The following is a 23,605-nucleotide window of genomic DNA, read 5'->3' on the forward strand; positions in this document are numbered from 1 at the left end:
TTAAAGATATAGTCGTGTCGTCGTCACACCGGGAAAGTGCCAGATGGCCTGTCCAACCTTGAGCACCAGACTAGAGACAGAAGGCCAAGTCACTGTCGTGACGTGTTGACACTGACAAGAAGCCTCTCTTCACTGGAGGGTCACGGAGCACCGGCACGTGTTTCTGTAGTGGGAGCATCGTTTGGTAGAGGCAGTTGGTCAACAGATTAAATACGCTACCAAACACATAAGGTAGCACTTTTTGATAGGGTAGCATGACTCGATAGACTCTGATACTGTATTATAACGTCTTTATTGGAGAGTTAAGGGGTACAGTATGTATATTTTACGCCAATACTACACCACGGATCAATAGTATCGTCATGCGCATTAGTGATGGCTCGTTCGCGAATGAATCAGTTTGAACGAACGACAAGACTCGACTCCCAGCTCCACCCACTAGTCGCTGAGTCGCGCTGACTCGCGAGTCGCCGTTCGTTCGCTGACTGTGTTTAGCGGTGAAGACTCGACGACTGAGAAGTCACGAGAGTCAGCCGGGCAACAACATCCCGATTCCGAACATGAAGCACTCCTCAGCTAAAAGGAACTTAGTTAATGTTGTGTTGATTGATGACCGTTTGCACCATTGCACGATCGTGATTCGTTTGAGAATGAGAACGAGGGAGGAGCCGAGTCTGACCGACTCAGTAGCCGTTTCTCAATTCGCGTTCTCGTGTGTTCTCGTGTACTTGCGTTCTCGATAAACGTCATCAGTGGTAGCCCAAGCACTGTTCCAATTCCAAGTACGCGAGTACTGTCGTAAAACCCGGAAGTGTTCTCGATGCGTTCTCGATGAGGCCGTTCTACCGAGGATGTATCGGAGGTGACTCGTGTGGACTTGGGACCGTTAAATATCCCAGAATGCATCATCGAGTCCGCTGCTGTTCCAATTGCAGGTGCGTACTCGCGTTCTCGGAAGTCTGTACTTGAAAGTCCGGACTTGCCAAGTACGTACTTCCAAGTCCGCGAGTACGTAGTCCGCGTACTTGGTATTGAGAAACGGCTTGTGACTGAGAATCATGATTCACCGCTACCGGAAATGCGAACGAACAAATGAACAAACGACTCTTCTTGGTGAACTGACCGACACGAACTGATTCATTCAAACAAATCAAGAAATCCACCACTAATGCGCATGCGCAGAACCACTAGGTAGCAAAATCTGACAAGGGAGCAGAAATCCAACTCTTGATGGAAGAGCTGGTTGTAATGGGTTGTGTACCTAGGTGTGTGGTTGTATGTGTAAGCTTAGCGCTACAGGGCACTAAAATGCTGCCAGACAGCTTTGATGTGGGAGTGTAGCTCCGCAGTGCCAAAGTAAAGACAGGTTCAAACCGCAAACCATGTGTTATGATATTTTAGTCCAGGAAAGGCCGCCGGAGCAATGAACTGTCAGCGCATTTAATTAATCTTGCCTCACTGAATACCACTGATTTTCACGCGGTTTTTTGTCATACGTGTAGCTATGATAAAGGACACATGTTTTGGCGTGTTTTATTATTCATAGTTGGCTTAACAGTAATATAATATTCTTATATGCTATAAGTGACCAGACGTCCAAGATCAAAACTGGGAATATAATCCCCGAGGAGGGGAAAAAAACGGTCAGCTATTTTTAAGTAGAAGAAACAATATGATTAGGTTATATATACATATATGTATTTCCTACATAAACAATGTATGAATACATTAGATCTCTTAGGGACTTATAGACTATCTCTGTTGCTGCAGCAGCAGAGTTTATTCTGTCTTGACACTTTGTATTGATATTTTGTATTACATTCTTCCCTTAAATTATGTTTAGAGTGATTGTTTATGTATTTTTTATGTATGTCGCTTTGGATAAAAGCGTCTGCCAAATACTTAAACATAAATAAACACCTGAAAGTTTTTATATCAGCTAAAACCACCAATCTGTTTCACTGGATTCAGAATAAAACCAAATTCTGTCTTACCCAACAATGTTAGTATTTCAATATTGTTACTTGAACGACTTATTCATGGTTCCAATTATACTGTTAAGAAAGTATTGTCTTATCTGGGGAGGACAGAGGTCAGGGTATAGAGGGGGAGGTTAGGGTATAGGGGAGGGAGGTTGGGAGAGGATATGGGAGGGGGGAGGTTAGGATATAGGGGAGAGGTAACCTTACCTCATTAGGGTAACATGCATGTGTATAATAAAAATTACCATACAACAAGCCACACAACCAGGTCATTTTAAATGATTTTATATCATAAAACATCAGTATACATTTCAACATCTGTGCACACAGTGAAACAATTCTGGGATGTGATTAAAAAAAACAACGGTTCATCATGAGACCATCTGACCCTAACTCTGTCCCTAACACTGAACCATGAGGAACCCGCGAAGGAACCCTTGAGAAACAAGGAACCCTTCACAACCCGTGACTTAAGTCACGTCCTGCGAGGTAGAAGTTGCATCTGAAGTCTCCACCGTCCAGCTCCGACGAGGCGCCGTCAGTGGGTCACTGAAATGTTGCAAGAGGAAAAACACAAATCGTTAGCCTTGTAGCATAATCTATGTTGCTAGCCATAGGCCAACAATGTCAATGAGGCTACCAATGTCGATTACACTATGAGGCTACCCATGTCGATTACACTATGGGGCTACCAATGTCAATTATGCTACAATATCAATTACACTATGAGGCTAATGATAGATAACTCTATGAGGCTAGCGATGTTGATTATGCTATGAGGCTAACAATACCCATTATGCTATGAAGCTAACGATATCCATTATGCTATGAAGCTAACTATATCCATTATGCTAGGAGGCTAACGATGTCCAGCTAGGCGGCTAACCAGATTCCGGGTCTCCCTCCAGATAGGTGGCTCCTCCTCCATAATTTTTTTAGTTTATATAATTTGTGTTGAAGAAAATACTTTTGTTTTGAGAATTCTACACTAGAAACACAGTGGTAGTAGTTTATTATTCTTTGGACACCTTGTTTAAATAATTCTGACACACTTGGGAATTTGTAATTCAGGAATATAGTAAAACATTCTGTGAATTTAACAGCATAGCTTTGGTGGTGAAACAATGTAAAAAAAAACCTGTTGGTATTAACCTTCCAAAGACTTGAGCAGTCCCATCGTAGTCCTCGTCTCGCTCCTGGTGGGTCGTCAGCTTAATCTGTTCACAATACAAACACATTAAAAGGGTGATGTTACGTTACCAAGTGTGAGTGTGACCAGCTGTTACGTTTTAGTGTCCACATTGATGTACGCTGGATAAACTATAGTAGTAGCAGCTGATGTGACCTTAATTACTTCAAATCACAGCTTTGGCTAAAATTCACAGAATGAAAAATCTGAAGGAAAAACTAATGAAGACCCTCTACGATCGTTTGAAATAATTAAAAAACCTCCAGGTGTCAAGTGTTTGGTTATGGTTACCCTCCGGTCCACAGCCTCCAGTCCAGCCTGATGCCCCATTCCTGGTCCAGGGGGATCTGGATACCCTCTGGTCCAGCCTGGTGCCCCAATCCTGGTCCAGGGGGATCTGGATACCCTCTGGTCCAGCCTGGTGCCCCATTCCTGGTCCCCCATTCCTGGTCCAGGGGGATCTGGATACCCTCTGGTCCAGCCTGGTGCCCCATTCCTGGTCCAGGGGGATCTGGATACCCTCTGGTCCAGCCTGGTACCCCATTCCTGGTCCAGGGGGATCTGGATACCCTCTGGTCCAGCCTGGTACCCCATGCCTGGTCTAGGGGATCTAGTTACCCTACATTATAATTAAGTGCGAGAAAAGCACTAGACACATCCACATAATAATAATAATCCACCCTGGTGACCCATACCTGGTCCAGTGGGATCTGGTTATCCTCTGGTCCAGCCTGGTGCCCCATTCCTGGTCCAGGGGGATCTGGATACCCTCTGGTCCAGCCTGGTGCCCCATTCCTGGTCCAGGGGGATCTGGATACCCTCTGGTCCAGCCTGGTGCCCCATTCCTGGTCCAGGGGGATCTGGATACCCTCTGGTCCAGCCTGGTGCCCCATTCCTGGTCCAGGGGGATCTGGATACCCTCTGGTCCAGCCTGGTGCCCCATTCCTGGTCCAGGGGGATCTGGATACCCTCTGGTCCAGCCTGGTGCCCCATTCCTGGTCCAGGGGGATCTGGATACCCTCTGGTCCAGCCTGGTGCCCCATTCCTGGTCCAGGGGGATCTGGATACCCTCTGGTCCAGCCTGGTGCCCCATTCCTGGTCCAGGGGGATCTGGATACCCTCTGGTCCAGCCTGGTGCCCCATTCCTGGTCCAGGGGGATCTGGATACCCTCTGGTCCAGCCTGGTGCCCCATTCCTGGTCCAGGGGGATCTGGATACCCTCTGGTCCAGCCTGGTACCCCATGCCTGGTCTAGGGGATCTAGTTACCCTACATTATAATTAAGTGCGAGAAAAGCACTAATAATAATAATAATAATAATAATAATAATAATAATAATAATAATCCACCCTGGTGACCCATACCTGGTCCAGTGGGATCTGGTCACCTGCTGGTCCTCAGCCTCTGGTCCACCCTGGTCCAGGAGATCCTGTGAAGTCAGACAGCATCTTTATAGACCCGTGCACATCGCGGTCTCGAATCTAACTACCAACCCCCCCGCAGGAGCCCCTTACCTTGAGCTGGAACGACGATGGAGATCTTGGGGTGCTTTGGTCGTCTTGTTGCAAAATACAGCCAACAGACTTACCTTGAGCAGATCTAGTAGTTTGTTGCTGTTGGTTCATGTACAAATAATTGACTATACATTTCATATCCCCCCCATTTAGCAAATAATTCCCACCCATAAACAAGGCTGACAACAGTACAAAATAACAAACTGTTCTCATGCCTTTTGTCTACTTCCTTACTACTCTCTAAAACATTGCATGCACATCGCATGCGTGTTGCCTTACTGATCAGGGTGTGATCTGAGTGACCAGAGATGCATGCTGGGATACTGTGCCATCTGACGCCTACAGTTCTGTAGAGGTTCCCCCTCAGGAGAAACCAAGTTTTCAAAAGGCTGTCGTGACATCAGTTACATGACCTGGAACGTCCGTCAAAACCGTGACAGGGACTCCCCAAGGAGAAACGCCAAAGGGTAGGCTGTGAGGCTCCCCCTCTCGGCGACTAGAATACAACCCAGCTCTTACAGGAGAGAATCATGGCGCACATTTCAACGTTCCTCTTCATAGACCTTGAAGCCCCAGTGAGGCTTTCTTCACCTCTTCTGAAGAAGAGCACAACTGCAGCTCGACAGGGACGCTAGTTGGGATGTTTCCAAGATGGTTTCCGATTCAGCCCGAGAAATACTTGGATCTCAGGGCAGGAGTACAGGAGATCCAGAGGGCTTGCCAGCAGTCCATCATGTTGAGGTTAGGTAGGGAAGCCACGTTGCAGAATGTTTCATCTTCCATCTTCAGTTAGTTGGTTGGTTTCTCATCCGATTCTGTCCATTCGGAATGCCATTAGTCCATCATCCATTGTACGAAGTAGCCATTGTCGCTTCCCATTGTTTGCATGATTCAGTCACACTACAGTCCAAGCTGCATGACACTCAAGTCATCCTGTCCAGTGTGTAGAAGGTCGAATTGAGATCCAGATGCTAGATCGCTCCAGGCTCTTGCTGTATTGAACACCCACTTTGTTATCCTCTTTGATTTAGGCCACAGACTTCAGTCATCAGAAACATCCGACCAAATGACACTCAAGGGTGTTTCAGGAAGAGTAGCATCCTCCTATAGCTGAAAATTAAAATGTTCAGGTAATACAAGCCAAGTAGAAGTAGAAAAATTTCCCCTCACACATGTGGTGCCCAGTACCAGGTTAAAGATCACCCCTCTCACACTTAGTGCCACATGCAAGGTTAAAGATCACCCCTCTCACACTTAATGCCCCGTGCAAAGTCAACAATTGCCCCGCTCACACTTAGTGCCCCATGCCAGGTTAAATATTTCCCCTCACATGAAGTAGTGCCCCATGCCATGCAAAGATTGCCCCTCACACTTAGTACCCCATGACATGCAAAGATTGACCAGTACCAGGTTAAAGATCACACCTCTTTATTTTCAGTTATTAGATTGTGTATTTACACAAACAATGACAATACTAAAGGAATACAAAGCCAAACGAGAGGAGAGACCAGTGGAGGGTTTGTAGGTCTTTGAGAGAGGAGACCAGTGGTGGGTTTGTTAGGTCTTTGAGAGAGGAGAGACCAGTGGAGGTTTTGACAGAGACCAGCGGTGGCTTTGTAGATCTTTGAGAGACGAGACCAGTGGAGGGTTTGACGGAGAGACCAGCGCTGGGTTTGTAGGTCTTTGAGAGACCAGTGGAGGGTTTGACGGAGAGACCAGTGCTGGGTTTGACGGAGAGACCAGTGCTGGGTTTGACGGAGAGACCAGTGGAGGTTTTGTAGGTCTTTGAGAGACCAGTGGTGGGTTTTTAGGTCCTTGAGAGAGGAGAGACCAGCGGAGGTTTTGTTTGTATGTCTTTGAGACGAGACCAGTGGCGGGATTGACGGAGAGACCAGTGCTGGGTTTGTAGGTCTTTGAGAGACGAGATACCAGTGCTGGGTTTGTAGGTCTTTGCGCCCTGCCCTTCACAAAGAAAAGAGAACTCTTCCCGGGGCTTCCGCCAGCTTCTCCGGGGTCGTTTGCGTTACCGCACTGGACGCCCCGCGGCGCCTATCTCCGCCTCTCCAGATTTGGGAATCTGAACCCGACTCCCTTTCGATCGACCGGGGGCGACGGAGGCCATCGCCCCGCAGAGACGAGAGACCAGTGGAGGGTTTGTAGGTCTTTGAGAGGAGAAACCAGTGGTGGGTTTGTAGGTCTTTGAGGAGAAACCAGTGGTGGGTTTGACAGAGAGACCAGTGGTGGGTTTGTAGGTCTTTGAGAGAAGAGAAACCAGTGGTGGGTTTGACGGAGAGACCAGCGGTGGGTTTGTAGGTCTTTGAGAGAGGAGAGACCAGTGGAGGGTTTGATGGAGAGACCAGTGGTGGGGGGGCTAGGGCTTCAAAGCGTATGGAGGGAAACGTTGGAACGTGCTCCGTGGTTCTCAGGTGCAGGAACCAGGTTGGGTTCTAGTTGCTGAGAGGGACAGCCCTCACATCTCGCCCCCTGGTGTGTCTCCTTGAGGAGTCCCTGTCTCCATCCTGAAGGACGTTCCAGTTCATGTAACTGACGTGACGACGGCCTCTTAAACACTAGGTTCCCCTGAGGGGGAACGTCTACACAACTGAAGGCCTCAAACAGCGCAGAACCCTCGCATGCATCTCTGGTCAGTCAGTCACACACCCTTATCAGTAGGACACACATGGGATGTGATGCAATGATGAGGAATGTAGTAGGAAAGTGGACGGATAAAGTATCTTCTAGGGACGAATGAGAGGCATGAGAACGGGGGGGGGGGGGGGAGAGAGAGAGAGAGAGAGAGAGAGAGAGAGAGAGAGAGGCGGGGCAGGGCCTACGTGGGGTGGGGCAGGGCCTACGTGGGGCGGGGCAGGGCCTACGTGGGGCGGGGCAGGGCCTACGTGGGGCGGGGCAGGGCCTATGTGGGGCGGGGCCTGAGAACCTGTTCAAACTAAACGCTGTCAGCCCACAGCATTAAAAGAAAATGTTGTGACTTACAGTTCGCAGTTTCTTCTTCTTCGTGGTTCAATCGTGATACTCACAGAATCTGTTTCTTCTTCTTGAGCTGTGAAGGAGAGCAACAAGATTAGTTTTACGGCTTGTGTGTGTGTGTGTGTGTGTTTTAATTAGTGATTAATCCAATAAATCCAAATAAGTTATTAAAATAAGTTATTTTTCCCATCTAACTACGACGGTAACCGAGTCATTGTGTGACGTCATGGCCCCGCCCCCCTACGTCTTCCGCCGCCAACTCCGTCATGGAGTCATTAATAAATACCTGCAGCCGCGTCACCCGGCGAAAAATATCAATTAACTCAATTAAAAACAGTTTACGACGACATACATCCAGAACTACTATTACTCAATCAAGTAGGCCTAGAGTAAAAAACAATTAAGATAAATTATAAATAAGTGTCCTACTCACAGCAGGTCCGGATGTAGCGGGCCGTTTTACTTCAAAAAGTGTTCGTTAACCCGACGGTCAACCTGGAAAACAAAAGGACCAGACGGATCATTAGTTACTTTTATAACTTCAACCGGACGTTTCTAACCATGTTTCGGTTAAACTACTAAAATAACGTCAATATTAACCGTGTAATGGAGACGGCTCAGCGTCTTTTTCAATCTAACCTGTGGTGGAGCCAACAGCTGACGGAGCGCGAGCAGCAGCAGCACAGTGAGGCTCAATGGAGACGCAGCGCGATCCGCACCGAGACCCGCGAAATAATCAGCGGAACTACATGCAGGTGTGTGTGTGTGTGTGTGTGTGTGTGTGTGTGTGTGTGTGTGTGTGTGTGTGTGTGTGTGTGTGTGTGTGTGTGTGTGTGTGTGTGTGTGTGTGTGTGTGTGTGTGTGTGTGTGTGTGTGTGTGTGTGTGTGTGTGTGTGTGTGTGTGTGTGTGTGTGTGTGTGTGTGTGTGTGTGTGTGTGTGTGTGTTTAAAAGGTGAACGATATGTGGATGAGTGGGAATAAATGGTATATATTATGTGGATGTGTGAGTGTGGTTTAAAACCATATGGAGTAGAGGAATACTGTTACTACCAGGAATTGTATGCTGATTGAAGTATGAAATTACACCGTATGATGGTGTATTTCCTTTTGATGAAAATAATAATAAAAAAAATAAATGCCTAATGTGTAACATAACTAATTAACTATAACTGTATTGATACAATTACTATTATAGAACATAAAAAAATAGAACACAACTTACTTAACTTAAATATGCAAATTACAACATTTGGGCAAATTATGCAACTATGAAAGTCTTTATAGTTGCGTTTGTTTATTCACAAAATAGAAATGCTATAACGGCATAAAAAATAATAAAATCAATCAGCTCAGATATTTATTGTCAAAGTGATGAAGTTATCAAAACGTACAGAAATCCAAATGACACTAAATGTTTCAAATGACATTAATAAAAGAATACATTATATTACTTTAATATTCTTATATTGTATATTTGAACAGTGTTCCAATATATTAGTCAAACATTTACATGTATTAAATCTATATCTGTACATATTTTATACAAACAAAAACAAGGCGATGACATTATAGTCATACATCAAATATCCGTACAGTCACACCCAATTCATAAAGAAGACATTTATTGCCTGTTACACAATGCATGGACAAACAAATAAAAAAAACGAATTGATTGTATTTATTTAATCAAAGGAATCAGTACATTTCCCCCCCCCCCAAAAAAAAAAATATAGATTGCATTTCATATCAAAATACTAATAATAGTAATTATTCAAATAATAATTATAAATTGAGCTTGTTCTCTTTTAAACGGAGCGGTGTGAACTTCTTGGGAGGGCTAGTGAACATGTGTTGATGACCTTGACCTCTGAGCCTAGGGTCAGAGGGGAGGGCTAGTGAACATGTGTTGATGACCTTGACCTCTGAGCCTAGGGTCAGAGGGAAGGGCTAGTGAACATGTGTTGATGACCTTGACCTCTCTGAGCCTAGGGTCAGAGGGGAGGGCTAGTGAACATGTGTTGATGACCTTGACCTTTGACCCTAGGGTCAGAGGGGAGGGCTAGTGAACATGTGTTGATGACCTTGACCTCTCTGACCCTAGGCTACGGTCACCTGGCTCCTGTCCCTTCGTAGTATGGGCTCTCTTGTCAGTGCCGTTAAAGAAGTAAACGATTATTAATGCCACTTTAACGGCACCAAAAATCCAAAAACCAAGTTGAAACTAGATGAAAACGGTTGTAGTTGAAAACGTGACGCAGCTTTTACTTCTCCGCCGCCTACAGAGTTTGTTATGTAGGATCATTCATTAACCCTGTGTTATTTCCCGTAGACATTTGACCGAGGGAACCGGAGCCTCGGAGGCGGGACTTATTCTTCAGAGGTCTATAACTTCAATGACTTCCCCCTCCTCCAGACCCATGACGTCACACATGGTCAATGCAGTAGGCCCCTCCCCTTTCATACCCTAGATAGTGAAGGTCTGTAGCTTTAAGTTTGAAACAGCTCAGCTATTCTAGATTTTAATTCAAATGTAATCAAACTTTATCACTTTACCTATTTCTTTAACTCTTACACTTTATTGGTTTCCAACCATTTTATTACTTTTTTACATGTAGCCTACCTCTTCTCTTCTATTTCTTCCACTCTGTACTCAGCATGTACTATGTTCTTGTATCAGCTCACATTATCCACTAGGCGGCGCCAAAGAAACAAAAACACAACTCTCCTTTATTATTTTAAAGCTATGTATTTTAAATAAATGAGTGGGCGGGTAGGGGAAGTGAAACTACTATAATAAGTTCGTTGTATGCGTTTTACTTGATAGTATCCATAACTGAGAAACGAAATCTCAAAATAAACATGGAAATGGAAATGAGCAAAAGCAGCAGAACGGTGAGAGTCTTGAACGTAGGAACTGCGTAACTGCAGGAAGGGCGGAACCTTGTAGCGCTGTTTACGTTGTTTACCACCCGGACGAAGGCGAGTTGCAACAGGTAGGTTCACTTTATTAGACCATAATTAATGGAAACATTAATGACACTTTATTATGCGCGTGTCTATAGTGAATTATTATTGTGAAATAATGACACGACCATACCATGTTGACGGTTACTTTCAGAATTAAACCCTATTTTCTCGGATCAGTGATCAGATTTATCTGCAGTGGTCCAGGTAGTAATAAGGTGGTCTTGATGAGTAATAAGGAAAGACATATGTAAGCATATGTCTTTTATAGATTCATGTTGAAGTATTTCCTTTAGCTATGAACTCTGAGGGGGGGGCACCTCTCACGCCTCGACCGTGTGTCACACCTGACACACACCGCCGTAATCTCACTCCAGCCAGGTCCCCAAAGTTGGCCACACTCAGTGTTTGATCATGAATGGTTGTAATAATTGTTGAATTAATGTCACGAAGTGCAGAATGGTTGTGGCCAATAGGCTACTGGTTTTTATTCGCATTCAATATAAATAAAGGTAAAATGGTACTCTCATTCACAAGCATCTCTCTCTCTATATATATATATATATATATATATATATATATATATATATATATATATAACTACTAACTAACTACTACTCCCTTCCCAACCAAAACCTAAAGATAATAATCCATAACCATCCAGCAATGCTGGAAGAGGAAGACTTCCAGGCCTCCACGACCTCACCCTCAGCTCAGCGCCTCCTGACGAAGAGCAGGGGGTCCAGGGGAGTGAAGAAGAGGAGGAGGAGGAGGAGGAGGAGGAGACAGCCGCTGGATGAAGACGGCTTCGTTCTGCCACTGAGCCGGCTGCGTCTCCGCAGCCTGGCCGACCACATGAAGGCCGTGTGGGTGAAGGACTACGAGGAGAACTACCTGGACCGCTACCACCTCACCTACATCATCATCAGGCCCGTTCGATAGCCTGCGTGAGTCCAGCAAGCCTCCAGCGGAGACGAGGAGCAGGACCTCCTGGCGGTAGAGGAGGGGGGGGGGGGCGGGGGAGGCATCGGGGAGGAGGTGGTGGTGGGAGGTGCGGCGGCGGTGGTGGGACCGGGCGACGACAGTCTGACCCTGCGTCTGAGGGAGATCCATGCGTTGTGGCCAGCCCTCCTTGGAGGTTGCGTTTCGGCTGTGTCCACATGTCTGGTCCGTAGCTGTGGACGACGACTCGGCGGAGGTGGGGGGGGGGGGAGGGGGGGGGGTTGGACGTTGGCCACGGGGGCCGGGGAACTGGTCAGGTCGGTTGCGTAGCTTGACCCTTGGTCACGAGGGACCCCTGGGGGATCTCCTAACCCCGCTACGAGGAACGGGCTCTACCCTGGTTTCTCTCACGCTGGAAGGGGTAAAAACCAGCCCGCACTGCCCTCTCCTGGAGGTCCTGCCAGGCCTGCCCCGGACTCCGGGAGCTGGTGGTCTCCGCCCAGCCCCCCACCACCCCCCCGGACGAGGAGGAAGAGGAGGAAGAGGAGGAAGAGGAGGAGGAGGAGGAGGAGGAGTTCAGGGGTGCCCGCGATCTTCTGAGGCTGCCTCACCTCTGCTCCCTCACGCTCAGGTGAGTCCGGTGCTGGTTAGTAGTTAGTATACGACACGATAAGCCTCCAATACTCTGAAAGGTTGAGATATTACGCTCAACTTTGGGAAGAAAACAATATCTTGTGGAAGGGAAGACGGATCATGGGGGATTCATCTCAGAAAACCCCAGGAAAGGCCGTAGAAAAGAGCAAGTAGACTATACCCAATTCAATTGCGTTCCTGACATGAATTTACATGATCATTGAAAGGGTTGATGAGTCTCAGTATCAATTGTGAATCTGATCTAATGTGGCCAGTCTAGTTATTCTCCACCATTCCACCAGCCTACTGCAAATGTTAACGTAGGAGAACACTGGCAATACATAGCGTTTACATTTCACATCCTTCTGGATGATCTTCACTGTATAAATAATACAACACCTTTTGTATCATTTCTGTTTTCCGTTTTTTTGTAACAGCAACAGACGAAGCCTGCCATGTCCCGGAGGGCCCTGCAGAGGGTGCCGTCGAGCCTTCTGTGGGGCCTCACCGCCCCCGCCATGCCACCTGAACACCGCGCTGCTCCGTCACGTCGTCTCCAGCCCGACCTGGAGCCTCCGCCAGCAGCACCACCACCACCTCCACCCCGGGGCGGTCGCAGCGCGGTCCGCACCGCCCTCCGCTCCGCTCGGGACGCGTGACGCATCCAGGGCTGGCCCCCGGAGCGACGTCACCACGGCTGCAGGCGCGTGAGGTCGGTGGACCTCTCTTGCTGTTGGGAGGTCAGCCGTCGGGATGTGTGGAGCAGCTCGTCGTCCCCTGGAGTCCCCTGGAGTCAGGTTGGTCCGGCAGTAGCGGAGGATTCAGGGACAGGCCCAGACACTAAGGGGAGGAATCGCACCGGTATGAATGGTCCTCTTTGGACCAGCGTTACTGGTGTGTTGACTTAAAAACCATGCAGGGCATGCAGGAGTCCTGCAAACAGATGAACTTTAAATCCGTGGCCCAATTGTTGACATGATTTAAATTGCGCAAATATTGACCTCTTTTTACTAAAATATAAGAAACTGTTCACTGCCTTAAATTCCTGTGACGGGACAACCAAATCATATCTGATGTATGTATTTGAGTCATGCCCTTGAACCATAGGTATCCCACCTCATTTGACCCTTTTCTTGGTTTAGAAGTTAAAAAAGTTAAGGTTTAACTTTTGTGCTTCTGATTCCGAAATTATTTTACCAAGTGCCGGCAATGTCAATATCCCTGTACAACACATTAGTGATTCATTTGCTTGTATCTATGAATCATTGGACCTTGGAAAAATATATAGTTTGCCAAAAGACGATGAATCTCATTATATATCATATGTTGCTTTGGCGATATAATAAATCTACCCCCTTTTTATCCCTTCTGTGTGGACTCTCTGTGGCTCTGTACCGGGTCCATTTCCACAGAGCCCATCTTTAAATCATATCCAGGTCAGGACAGATAACGTTCTCCTGCTGATGACCCTGCAGTCGATACCCGTAACACATGGCCGAGTTAACACTTAACGCACAACTGCATCCAACGACACACTGTGTACGCCCCAAAAACGAGTATTGTGGTGTTTTAGGAATATGGTTTGTGAAAGAGTTCACACTGAATGTATTTACCTCACCACTTATACTCTACTACAGTCATGCATCTTTTTTTATGATCTCTTTGTCTTCTGCCGTGTGATGATCATGCCCATACTAGGGTTACAACCCTCTGATCCATGAGTCATCATGGGTGACTTCCTGTGTGTCACTTCCTGTCTGCCTAGAGGCAAGAAACTTTTATCACATCCAGACAAGTAAAAAAAAAAAAAAGAATGTATCTAATAATGTAGTTTAGTAGAGTTAATTAATTGTGTATAATAAATCCCAACAACTTTCTCTCGGCTGTTTCTTCTAGGTCATGTATGACGCTGTGTATGCGTCTGCGGTCTGCCCGGTAGTTAGCGTGCTAGCCGGTGTGAGCCGTCATTGTGAAGGCCTCGGCTCAGACTGGTCTGATCTGGTTAGACTCCGGGATAATGACGGCATGAGGGTCACCCCTCCCTGCTCTCCGTCTCTCTCTGGCTGCTGAGCTGCGCTTTTTTCACCCTCCACCGCCCCCGAGTTCTCCTTCCCTCTCTCTCACACAGTGCTCTCTCTCACCCGGGCTCCATTCACTCTCTTAAGCCCTCTCTTTAGATCTCCACCTTTGATGTATACCTGTTTCATTCTTTGTTGTACTGGCCGAAAAGTGCACGCACACACACACACGCACACACTTAGTTAAACTTGATTAACCAGCCCACATTTCTGTTTAATGGGCATTATGGTTTTGTTGTGAGCTTCTGGGAATTTCCCTACAGTTTGATGAGCCTGTCCTAAAACATTCAGGAACGTCATCTCTTCTTGCAACCTCATACAGCAATAGCTTGTATACTTTAATCTAGAAGGATATATATCTATCTATATATATATCTATCAGGGAGGCTCCAGAATATTCAAGAAAAATCTGGAAACCAGATGGAAACAGTTCTCATTTTTTCCAACACCAAACAGGAAATCCACACACATCTGATCAAGCGGACTTCTGTGTCTATAGAACAGTGAAGTTGGGTGGATGATCCTATCCTTGATACCGGCCATAGCTCTCATCTCCCCGAGCCCTGCAGAGAGATCATTACCACTATGGCGTTCAGCAGAGGGTTGGGCTCAGACAGAAAACATCTGGACTTTTAACTCCTGCATTAATCTTCTCTCAGTGGGTTATCAAGAAGAGATGTGTAAAAGTCTTAGAGATTTCCTTAATATTGGAATAGGTCTGACTGCCATGCGGCATATGGTTGTCGGGAGGTCTGGCTCGGCTCCTTCAGCTCACCTCAGCTGTTGGAGCAGCTGTCGACGTGACGCCATCTGCCCACCAGGAATTTGGACATACACAAGGTCTACCAAAACATAAAGGGTGCATTCTGTACAAATGGCACCCCCCCCCCCCCACACCCTGCAGAAGTAGTGGCACTGTGGGTCACAAAGGAGCAGACTCAGACACAAGTACAACGCCGAGTGTGGTTTAAAGCTGCCCTCCTCTAGGAAAGCAAAGGTCACTTGAATACATTTCAGCACAAAAGCCTGTGTTGACCCATAGGGCTGTTAAATATTCTGACTTGGGGGATATGAGACGAAGCACTAGCAAAAAATAAAGATATGTGAATTCGGAAACAGCTTATCGGACACAATGAGCGTTCACACCATTGAGAAATGAGTTAGCCATAAACGTATAAAAGTTAGAACATGACCAGGCCATGTAATGTCTCTCTGTACATAGTTTTATTTACATGATACAATTCTGTCGTAATGCTGGATAGCAAGATTATATGTAATACATAAATATCAACAGTTTGTTGTTTTCTTTTTTTGTACAAATTTGCATATAACTAAGAATCATGAAGGGAAAACTCAAACAGATACAAACGTATTTTGATGAAAATTTTAAATAAGAATACACCTCACATCCTGACAGGGGAATAAAACGGGATGAACACAAAATCAATGTATCAGGCAGCCATGACGAATAAACTTACACGCACACACACACACACACACCACACACACAGGCGTACAAACACACACACACCTCTGGGCTCCATAGCCAACGCAGGGGACAGCGGTTAGAGATGACGGGTGAAGTTACATTGAATCCTGTTATCTATTAGTTTTCAATGAAAAGAAGAAAATCTAGATCTGGCATTCTCCTGTAGTTCTGTAAACATGTGCTGTTAAAACCAGGTCGTTCCACAGACAAATAGATTGGGGGACTACACACGCACACGCAACTACACACGCACACACACACACCCAACTACACACGCTCAAACACCTGTGTCACACAAACATTTGTTAGAGCATACACAAAATAATAATAATAATAATACATAGCTTGGCTCACATACCCTAATTCCACAAACGCACTGCATACACGGTGCCAACGTCAGTACTATGCCAATGAAAGAGGAAAATGACACACGATTTGATAAAACAGAAAATAGTCTCTCAGTCGATTAAAAATCACCAAAAAACACTAAATGAGTGATGCCTAGTTCATTCGATTATTAGCCTTTACACACGTCTGCAGAGTGCAGTCCGACCCATGCGTTATCCCATCCGTTCATGCCTCCTAACAACGATGTGCTGTTTATCCATCCATCACAACATTCCATACATCCTGGAAACGGCACCAGGACCAGGACACAGCCCCCCAGGCACGAGCCTCGTGGGGTTACAATCTGAGCTCAGACCAGCACGGGGACCTCCCTCCCGCAAAACAAACACTTTGTCCACACGTTCTCATGTACCTCCGTCACCAAAAGAAAAACACTACCTCTAAGCACTTTTTAAGAAACGCTAAAATGTCCACACTTTGTTGTCGTGCAGGGCGGGCTAGACGACCTTGGCGGGAGATGTAGCAATATGACACCTCATCCGTCCCGGTGGGAAAAAGCAGACGATGAAAACAAGTTGAATGGGGTGGGGGGGGGGGGGGGGGGAAGACATCGAAGCTCAACATGGCTGCCGTGAGGTAGGTAAAGCCAGGGAGGACGCAGACAAACCTAAAGCTAAGCCCCTTGTGCATCGTGGGGCTTTTGTCGACGTACCCCCAATGCTAAAAAAATAATAAAATAGACTAAAAGGTGGGATAGAGAGGTTGTGGAGGAGGAGGACGTGGCTGCTTGCTGCGTGGGCACGGACCCCCCCCCCCCCCCCCCCTCAGACATGGGACAAGGAGAAAGGGAAAATGGCTGCCTACGGTTTGGCACAAAATGGCGCCTGGGTTAGGTTGAGAGAGAGGGGGGGGGGAGCACAGTGCAACCCGGACAGTGACCCCGGGCCGCACTTCATAAGACAATATATATATTCTAAACAAAGGATTCAAACGGCGGCAAAGACACACCACAGAAGAAGAAGAAGAAAAGGAGGACAAACAACAAAAGGATAAAACTAATAAATCCAACAAAAAAAAAAAAAGAGAAAAGTGATCATTCATGCATCTCCCTCCGACAGGATGTTCTCTCTTTTCCTCTTCTCTTTTTTCAGTTATTTTCTCGAGGCTGTTTTTGGAAAAAAAAAAAAAACCCGAGTCCGTTCCTTATGCTCCGCCCTCGCGCCAGTGCTCGCACTCGCGCTACAGTCTTAGTCGTTGTCCTGGATACCGTCGTCGCCGCTGCGGTTGTCATGGCGGCCGTCTATATTCTCTGGATCTTGTCCGCCACCACCACCGGGTTCTCCTTGCGGATCTTGGCCGCGGCCTCCGCCTTGTAGTCGTACGGACAGCCGTGCTTGTCCGAGTACCGGTGGATCCCGCAGAACAGGTGACCGCAGCGACAGTCGAACCCTGGGGGGGGGCGCAGCGCACAGCGGGGGTCAAAAACGCTTTGAAATGGGCAGCGAGTTGACAGCAAGTCTTAAAAAAAAAAAAAAGAAGATCACAGATGATCACTCGCTTGCTTACCTGTGAGACCCACTTTCTTGCGGCACATAAAACATCTATTCTTCTTGGGCTTGGGGGGGTCCCCCTTGCCCTCCTCGCTGGAGGACGAAGAGGAGCCGCCACCTGAGCATGAGGCGGTCGGCTGGCTGACGACTGAGTAGCCAGAGGGGGGGGGGGGGGGGGGGAGAGACGAGGCAAAAAGACAAAGTTAGTCGTGCTCCGTTTGCTCTGCCTCACAGGCAACGTGTAGTCTGCAGTAACAGTAACCGATGAGTATTTTAAGTCCACTTCTATAAGTGTCTGAAATCCCGTGAATTAGCCCTGCGTGTGCGTGTATCCTAAACCGTTGGCGCTGGGCAGAGGACAATGTGGTAGTCTGACAGAGCCCTGCTGTATCACTTCTAAGAACCTACTCCTGCTTCTACGAGGTATTTTTAAAACCGGCCTATTTTTAGCCACCCTCTGGGTCTCGAAGGCTGTTAAGTAAAACCTGGCGTCGGGATCAACCGGTTGCGGTGCTGCGCCGAAGACTAAACTTACACCCCGCCAAAGTGGGTCGCAGAGAGGGGGCGCGGTTTTTTTTTTGGTTTTGTGGTCTTACCGGTGTCTAAGGCTTCCGGCTTGTCCTCTCTAGAAATGCTCATCTCCGTCATCTGTTGGGTCACAGGTAGCGACCCGTGGAGACTTCTGGATGGAATACAGAACGGCCAGGACATTACAGAAACACATGTAGCCCAGCATACATGAGATAAACACAACACCAATCAATAGAACACACAAGAGGTCGATCAACAAATGGCGCACAGCACACACACTCTCTCTCTCCCTCTCTCTCTCTCTCTCACAGACACACACACACACACACACAAAGACACACACACACACAGAGTGAACTGACCTAGACATGTTGGGGGAGGAGACGGGGGAGACGTCCACCTTGGCGAGGCTGGCCTCCAGCCTCTTGATGGCCGCGGCCTCTGAGCCGGGGCTGCCAAGAGAGCCTGATCAGGAGAGAACGGTTCAGTCAGTCACACGTGAGAGCAGAACGGCCCCCTGATGAGACCCCCCCCGCGCGCGCTCCCACAATACCACGTTACGTACTACAGCGTGGAAGACCAAGTATTACAATACATCGGACACATTATCAAGCACAACGTGATTAATAACAGCAGTGTGCACGGTGCGCGTGGGGTAAGACGTACACAGCCTAAAGCAACAGTCTTCTACTGTAATTCACTGTACTCGTCGTTGGGAATGGACGAGTTGCGACAGGTTTATCAGGGGATGGGGGGGGGGGGGGGGGCGACACCGGCTCGCTGCGACCGGACGGCGGGCCAGAGAGCGGGCGGGCGGGCCCGACCGTGAGCACGTGAAGCAGAACAACAGCTGCTCCTCGTTACCCCCGAGTGGAAAAGGGGAGGGCCGAGGGGAGCAGCGAAAACAATGTCCATAGTCCCACGTGTTTCGCCCGCTTTACCCGCACGGCAATATGTCCGTGTGTGTGTGTGTGTCCGTGTGTGTGTTCTTACCCATAGGTGTGAGAGGACTCATGCGGTCGCTGCTCTGCCCTCGTGTCAGGTGGTCTTTGTAGCACACCGAGCACATGCCATTGGTCCTGGGGTTGCCATAGAAACCACAGCCAGTGGCACAAAGCATGGGCACCTGGCTCTGGTTCGTCTCCTGGGCCATTGCTACAACACAAGGGAGGACAAAAGGGGGAAGAAACACATAAGACGTGTGTGTGTGTGTGTGTGTGTGTGTGTGTGTGTGTGTGTGTGTGTGTGTGTGTGTGTGTGTGTGTGTGTGTGTGTGTGTGTGTGTGTGTGTGTGTGTGTGTGTGTGTGTGTACATGCTCGCATCGCAGTAATTAGTAATTACACAACAACACATCCTTTTTAGGTGGTCAGCAAATCACCCTTGATGCAAATGATGCGGTCTTTGCAGAAGCTCCCACTCAGCCCAAGGTCAACTCGTGGTGGGCTGATACAGTAACAACAAGAAAGGAGCCGTCTCTTTTATATTAAAACATAACAGGAAGCACCTTCCTTCCCAGCCACCGCTGTAAAATGGTAGCCGCACAATAAGCGGTTGTGTGTGAGACTCCCTCCAGAACACATAATACTCTGTTCTGCACCTTGGCAACAGCTGAGTCCCACACTTTGCATTTGCGGAGCCCCTCTACACTCACACTGTCTCGGTGAACTCTGGGTTTCCTGAGTTACAGAAAGAGAAATGGAAGACCGCCGTTTGCACACAAGCAGCATCAATTCAGCGATCGGTGTTTACTTCATGTGTGCTCAAACCGGGACATCGATAACATGAGTAGGATACTAGGACTCGAGTTTTAGGACACAAGACTTTAGGACACAAGACTTTTCAAAATATCTTCACGGTTCTCCCAATTGTACCACAATCCCGACACTGGATGTTTCACCGGCTTACACGCACCGCACAGTCACGCGACCACGTCTTATCACTACTCAAAATAACCCGAGTGATTTACCATCAGATTACACACTAGACAAGCATCAGCAGCAGAGGGAAAAACAGAACCAGCTGGTTTCAACCACCGCACGCTGTGTAGCGAGGAGGACTCGCCGGGACTTACCAGAGCTACACAAGGAACAGCGCAATTCAAACCGCCTCCCTCCCACCCACCGCAGAGTCCTTTTCCCAGAACATATCTGGGCGTGAGCTAAGAAAACGTGACGGAGCTATGACGTCACACGACCACACAACACAACACAAGGAAGTTGGGTAAATTTGGACGTTTGCTTCAGCATACCAAATAGAAAACGTGACACATTTTGTCAAGAGGTAGGCACTAATGTACATGTGCTGACTGGCCACGTTTTAAAAAAAGGAGGTGGGTGATATTTATATTCCATGGTAGAGTTACTACCCACATGCACACCTGACGGCAGGCTATTTCCCAAACCGTCTGTTTGATGAATCTAACGACAAACAACAAGGCCCCCACTCAGCAGTGATCTCACGTTACACTGGGGAGCACCCGCCCGCCCGGGCTGCGTTGTGCTATAGGCACAACAGCTGCCTCGCTGCCTTGTTTGTGTCTGGGCCGAGTCCCTGCCCACGACAACAACAGTCCAGTTAAAACATAAAAACATAAACCAGGCCATTGTTGGTTTTTTTCCACAAGAGGTCGAGGTTATTCAGTCCATCCAACAGAACACTGTTGTCAGGTCAAGGTGTCTTTGACCTCAGTAGACAAACAACATCTCCACTCGCTGCACGCCCCCACTGGGGTGTCTGTCAACAAAGGGGTTTCTAGGAAAAGCATCTTGCCTGGACTGCATCAGTGTTCGCCCGCTGACTGCTGTTAGAAGTTGCAGGGCCTTTTTGTTTTCCATATAACACATATGCCAATATGGATAAACACAGTCACTGTTGATGGAGGTGATATCAATCACTGGCATGGAGTAGTAGTAGAGTAGAAAAACACGTCTAGTGGGCGGACAATGGAACAATGGACAGTGTGACCACAGCTGTCACGAGCCGAACGTGCCAACCTGTCAATCAAACAACACGTGCGTTGTGAACTTTACCGCCAAAGCCAACGGCTCTTATTTTTAAGACTACAACAACCCGAATCCGAAGTTATCCACTCTCGGACACCGCTCTTTTCGTGTGTCCAAAGAACGAAAAGGGTGGTGCACTATGGGGGTTTCCGATCCATTTAACCCCCATTAATCATTTACCAGAGACAATCGTTAGCTGGGACCATCGTACTCCGAAACCAGGTAGGCTAATATAACGTTAAACCGACAGCGAAAGCGGTTTTTGAACGAGTATACGTGACTAACCCGAATGCTGATCAAAACAACAAACTACAACCCGTGCCAAAAGCCAACCCAACGTGACGATTCGTTTTAACGGGAGTATCTCGATCGTACTTCGTGTAATGTCCCTTTTATTCGAGCAATGGACGAAGAGAAAGGTATAGTTCGTGCTCCGACCGCAAGCCGAGCTCACGTTTACAGACAAAAAAAACGACCGAGGAAGAGAAGAGCCATCTGCCACGATGTACCCGAACGATATTATCGGTTCTAAACCCGACGAGCAGTATAAGCATCGACCGGGGACGGTGGACCGGGTGTACGGCGGACGTTGGGATCCGTCCCGGGGTCCAGACGTGGATCTATGCTCCCTTTGTTGGTTCCTTTGTCTGCGTCCTCCTCCCTGCTTCCTGTTTGCTCGCTCGTCACCAGCGGCCGTTTTTCGTGCGTTTATTTTCGGGAAATACCACGTAGAACACATCCCACAATGTGCGTCTCCGTCCTAAAACCTAAAAATACTTATATCGGGTTATCCCAAAACGTCCCTCCCAGACTAATGATACTGAACAGACCACACACACACACACACACACACACACACACACACACACACACACACACACACACACACACACACACACACACTATTGTAATGTCAACACAACAGGGTAACTCTATTTAACATCGACCCCGTTCGGTATTTCGTACTATGGTCTTGTGGCTGCGGTGGTTTCGGTGTTCTCGACAGGGAGCGAACCAGCTGTACCCTGGTCCCCATCCCCCAGCCCGGGGGAGTCACACCGACACCCCTCGCTGCTCACTCCCTTGTTTTCAGTCTCGATCGAGGGGATTCGAACCAAGAGATGCCAGAGACAACTTAAACAAACAGCGACTTGTTTCGCACAAAAAAACACACAGCCGACGTGTACGCCGTCCTCTGCTGGGGTACAGGCAGCTATTGTTATTAACAGTACGGTGAACGACCTTTTGTTAATCCCTGTCTGTCTGAACCGATACCAAATATTCGGACTAATATCGGGTCTTCTCGGGGAGCTTACCTGCGAAATGATGATGATGATGAGAGGTATTGAGGATAAAAGGTGGTGTAGCGCAGTCGGGTTCCGCGTATTTTTGGCCAATCCAGGTCCTTTCTGTGGGTAAATCCTCCGGGTCTAAGATAGACGGCTATAATTACGTTGTCCTATCTTCTTGTGTGTGTGTGTGTGTGTGTGTGTGTGTTCGTTCTCTCTCTCTCTCTCCGGTTCTGTATCCGCTGAGCCCTCGACTCGACCGTGTTTGTTTCCTTCTTTAGTAAGAGGCGTGGTGGATGACGTCACGGGCGAAGCGGCGCGTCGACATTGGCTGCCCGCCGCGGTGCCCCCCCGGGGCGACAGTCCTACGATCTGCAGAGGGGGGGGGGCGGGGGGTTGGGCCTGCGCAGAGGGCAGGGCTTGCGTTATCTATTCGTCATCCTCCCACAAGGACACACTATTTTATTGTGTAATCCTCCTAAACGCGTCGCTGGCTGGCTGGCCTGGCTGCTGCTGTTGTCCGTGATTCATTTGAATAGTATTAGTATTAATTAGAATAAAGAATAAGCAGTGCGCATGTGTTGTCTCAGTAGGCTTCTTGCGAGGTGAGATGAGGTTGACATCAATATTTTTTCCAGTCCAAGAGACAAAACAAGTTTGTATTTCATTCCTGGAAGTCATCCGCTTCGTCTGTGTTGACGAGGAGGTGTTGCCAAGGGGGGGGGGGGGGGGGGGGTTGCCAGCAAACCATCACAAACATCACCCACAACATATTTGTTTGTTAATTTAGCTGTCTCGTGGTACACAATACTTGGAATGGAAATTGTAAACATTTCTGAAAGCAATATCACGTGTAATGATAATTCATCTATTTCATAGAACTGCATTTTTAACCTTATGTTATCACATATTGCCATATATAGTTATGACATCTAGACTGATACCAGTAGTGATGTACCTGTACTGGCCCTGTTGTACAGCACCATGGGGTTGACAAGCTCCAACGTATTCCTTTGGCTTGGAGCGTCATACACATCCCTACGGCATGCGGCGCGGAAGCAAAACAACCGTTAGGTGAGCATAACATGGTTGTATGTGGGATGGGT

At 47.7% G+C, this 23,605-nt stretch overlaps 1 protein-coding gene, 1 long non-coding RNA gene and 1 pseudogene across 3 annotated transcripts; 2 read left to right on the top strand and 1 right to left on the bottom strand.

The window, feature by feature from the left end:
• The first annotated feature begins 10,630 nt into the window (after positions 1-10,630).
• On the top strand, positions 10,631-11,587 carry LOC311343524. Its single transcript, XR_014633482.1, has 2 exons — positions 10,631-10,665; positions 11,279-11,587. It is a non-coding gene; the product is annotated as an uncharacterized lncRNA (long non-coding RNA).
• Positions 11,588-11,593: 6 nt separating this feature from the next.
• On the top strand, positions 11,594-12,922 carry LOC311343911 (annotated as a pseudogene). Its single transcript, XR_014684125.1, has 2 exons — positions 11,594-12,209; positions 12,649-12,922. The product of XR_014684125.1 is annotated as an uncharacterized misc_RNA (transcript).
• Positions 12,923-15,466: 2,544 nt separating this feature from the next.
• zfand5a (zinc finger, AN1-type domain 5a) lies at positions 15,467-22,736 on the bottom strand. The gene is made up of 6 exons (XM_084468380.1): positions 22,527-22,736; positions 19,201-19,362; positions 18,570-18,672; positions 18,273-18,358; positions 17,693-17,824; positions 15,467-17,575 (listed from the first exon to the last, which is right to left on the bottom strand). The coding sequence occupies exons 2-6, from the start codon at positions 19,358-19,360 to the stop codon at positions 17,427-17,429; spliced, it is 630 nt and encodes a 209-aa protein (XP_084324506.1). The 5' UTR covers positions 19,361-19,362; positions 22,527-22,736; the 3' UTR covers positions 15,467-17,426.
• Positions 22,737-23,605: the final 869 nt, after the last annotated feature.

The sequence above is a fragment of the Micromesistius poutassou genome (genome assembly GCF_964030765.1).
Source record: "Micromesistius poutassou genome assembly, chromosome: 5".
Classification (NCBI taxonomy): Eukaryota; Metazoa; Chordata; class Actinopteri; order Gadiformes; family Gadidae; genus Micromesistius; species Micromesistius poutassou.

What these genes read in the sequence shown, in the direction of transcription:
- zfand5a (XM_084468380.1), bottom strand. Translation starts at nt 19,360, where the DNA reads ATGGCCCAGGAGACGAACCAGAGCCAGGTGCCCATGCTTTGTGCCACT. An exon ending in GAGTCCTCTCACACCTATGG is followed by an intron (nt 18,673 to 19,200) that starts GTAAGAACACAC and finishes TCTCCTGATCAG; the next exon opens with GCTCTCTTGGCAGCCCCGGC. An exon ending in TCCTCCCCCAACATGTCTAG is followed by an intron (nt 18,359 to 18,569) that starts GTCAGTTCACTC and finishes TATTCCATCCAG; the next exon opens with AAGTCTCCACGGGTCGCTAC.